Source organism: Trachemys scripta, chromosome 2 (assembly GCF_013100865.1).
Source record: "Trachemys scripta elegans isolate TJP31775 chromosome 2, CAS_Tse_1.0, whole genome shotgun sequence".
Classification (NCBI taxonomy): Eukaryota; Metazoa; Chordata; order Testudines; family Emydidae; genus Trachemys; species Trachemys scripta.
Window position 1 is genome coordinate 282,077,373 of NC_048299.1, and position 3,005 is coordinate 282,080,377.

The window sequence follows — 3,005 nt, forward strand, 5'->3', positions numbered from 1 at the left end:
ACTTATAAGAACATAAGAATGGCCATACTGGGTCAGACCAAAGGTCCATCTAGCCCAGTATCCTGTCTACCGACAGTGGCCAATGCCAGGTGCCCCAGAGGGAGTGGACCTAACAGGCAATGATCAAGTGATCTCTCTCCTGCCATCCATCTCTGTCCTCTGACAAACAGAGGCTAGGGACACCATTCCTTACCCATCCTGGCTAATAGCCATTAATGGACTTAACCACCATGAATTTATCCAGTTCTTTTTTAAACGCTGTTATAGTCCTAGCCTTCACAACCTCCTCAGGTTAAGGGAGAACTTTGAATCTAAAGTGTTTCAGCAAGTTTGTGAGATTCTAGGGATCCACAAAACTCTCCCCACCTCAACACACTCAGAATCTGATGGGACGGTGGACCAGTTCAATCAGATTCTGGGGGCTCAGCTGTCTGCCTTGGTAGCATGCCTCTTGTATGGAGGAGTGCCTGCAGAGGTACAAGGGAATTTGGATGATGTGGAAACCCTATAATCCAAAATGGAAAAATGGAAAAAGCTCCTACATTTTCTGGAGAAAATGTGAAGATAGCATCTGATAAAATGAAAACACTATAATGTAAGGCCATATGCGGACACTCTTAAAAAGAGGGGACTCTTATATTCACGGCATTCAGAGAAGTTAGATAAAAACATAAGGCCTGGTCCACTACAGAGTTAGGACCATGCAAGGCAGCTTATGTTGACCTAACTATGGAAGTGTCTACACTAAAATTTCACTTCCACCGACGTAACTGCCCCACTAAAGGCGACATAATAACTCCACCTCCACGAGAGGCGTAGAGTCAATGTCGACGTAGTTAGGGCAACACAGGGTCAGTGTGGATGCTGCATTACTTACATTGACTGTTACTGGCTTTCCAAAGTCGTCCCACAATGCTCCACACTGATGGTATGTTCAGTACAAGTGCTTCTGGTGAGGGTGCGCACCACCAAAACAAGGAGCAAAGTGTCGACATGCAGCAGCAATGTAATTATGATGGCGGCTGTATGCTGACGTAAATTAGGTTGATTTTATTTTGTAGAGTAGATATGCCCTGAAAGACTCTTTCTGGATGGTTACAATGTAACACTACTTTATTTCTTAAAATCCAGAACCTTACCACACAAGAAACCAAAACACATAGAGAGAGACAATGAGAGTCACACAATTTGTGCAAAAAGAACGAGGAGTACTTGTGGCACCTTAGAGACTAACAAATTTATGCTCAAATAAATTTGTTGGTCTCTCAGGTGCCACAAAGTCTCCTCATTCTTTTTGCTGATACAGACTAACACGGCTCCACTCTGAAGCCTGTCACAATTTGTGCAGTTATTCAGTTGCTGGCAATGGCAGAGGAACGTGGATGAGTTTGGTGGAATGGTGGGCCATAGGGGGGGCTTTTGATACCGGACTGACCTCCCAGTTTTCAGGACAAAGAGTCTAGGGCAGGGAGGGGTCGGATGGCTTTGGTTTGTATCTGTGAATAATCCAACTGTGACTTTTGTGGGGTTTTGTTCTTAAGTTTTTATTTCAATAAAGGTGAATAGAGAGAGAAGGCTGCTCCCTAAAGGCAGCGATGCACAGCTCACAGGGGCGGCTCCAGGCACCAGTGCAGCAAGCGCGTGCCTGGGGCGGCAAGCCGCGGGGGGCGGCGTGCCGGTTGCCGTGAGGGCGGCAGTCAGGCAGCCTTCGGCGGCATGCCTTCGGTGGCAATTTGGCGGTGGGTACGCCCAAGGCGTGGGATTGGCAGTTCACCCGCAGAAATCCTGCCGAATCCGCGTGACCAGCGGACCGCCCGCAGGCGTGCCGCTGAAGGCCCCCTGACTGCTGTGTTTGGGGTGGGAAAAAACATAGAACTGCCCCTGACAGCTCCCCCCACCTTGTTCCAGGCCGGCTCTGTCCAGGGCCTGTTTCTGGGCCCAGACTGCATGTTTCCCAACAGAGGTGCCTAGGCTGCAAGCGAGACCAGGAAAACCCCTGAAATTTAAATTGATAGCTCTGCAACTTTAAGACAATTTTCAATACACCACGTGTCTCCCCTGCAAATCCCTTAATTAACAAACAATAACATCCTAATTTTAACCTTGGGAGGGTGGGGGTATCTGTGATTTCACGGCAGCCGTGGTGCCTGCCAGGGACAGAAAGTGACGCCTGACTTGGCCTGTTCCTTATCGGCACTGTTGGACCCCCCCAGGAGCAGACTCTCTCCCTCTCTTGGCCAAGAGTCTCCGGTGCCACGTGCTCGCCCGGCTCCTCTCAGACGGTGACTGCCCGGGAAGGCAGGTGCGGGATGCCACTTCCCCGCAGCCCCCGCGCCTGGACGCAGGGGCAGGAAATCCCGCACCCTTAAAGAGACCGCGCGTGTTTTCACACGGACATCCGTGCTACCGGGGAGCCATAAACATGACTCAGGGCTGGAGAAAAGGCCGCACAGCGAGCGCTCGTGTTCGGCTCCCGGGAAGCCGATTGGCTCAGTGCGCTCCGGGGCGCCGGAGCCAGACCCGCGCCAATGGGAATCAGGCCCCGGCGGTGACAGGAGGGCGATGAACCCTTGAACCCGCTCCCACGGGGCCGGTCCGAGCGGGCTGGGGGCGTTACACGGAGCTGCCCGTCACGCTGCGGCGGGCGGGTCTCCGAGTCCAGCCCTACAGAGCGTTGCGGGGGCCGGACCCCCAAGCGGCTGGGGGCGGGTCGGGCCGGCCCCCGGGGCGTGACAGGTCCGGCCGGGCCCCACACGGGCTCTGCCCTGCACCGCCCGGACTCGAGGCGGGGAAGCGGGACTGGGAGCCCCCGGCGCTCCGGGGAGGGAGCCGGAGCCGGAGCCGGTGCAGCGGGACGCGGGCTGGCGGCGCAGCCGGTCATGTCGGGGGCCGAGGCCGCGCTGCCGGCGGAGAAGGAGGAGGAGAGCGAGGAGGAGAGCGAGGTGCTGGAGGAAAGCCCCTGCGGGCGCTGGCAAAAGCGCCGGGAGCAGGTGGGGCCCGGCCGG

At 55.0% G+C, this 3,005-nt stretch overlaps 1 protein-coding gene across 1 annotated transcript in view; it reads left to right on the forward strand.

Moving 5' to 3' along the window:
- Window positions 1–2,629: 2,629 nt before the first annotated feature.
- NRBP2 (nuclear receptor binding protein 2) overlaps window positions 2,630–3,005 on the forward strand; it is a gene marked incomplete in the record, with an annotated part of 68,564 nt that continues 68,188 nt past the window's right edge. Inside the window, 1 exon segment of the mRNA XM_034763807.1 lies at window positions 2,630–2,990. Coding sequence (XP_034619698.1) covers window positions 2,880–2,990 — 111 coding nt within the window.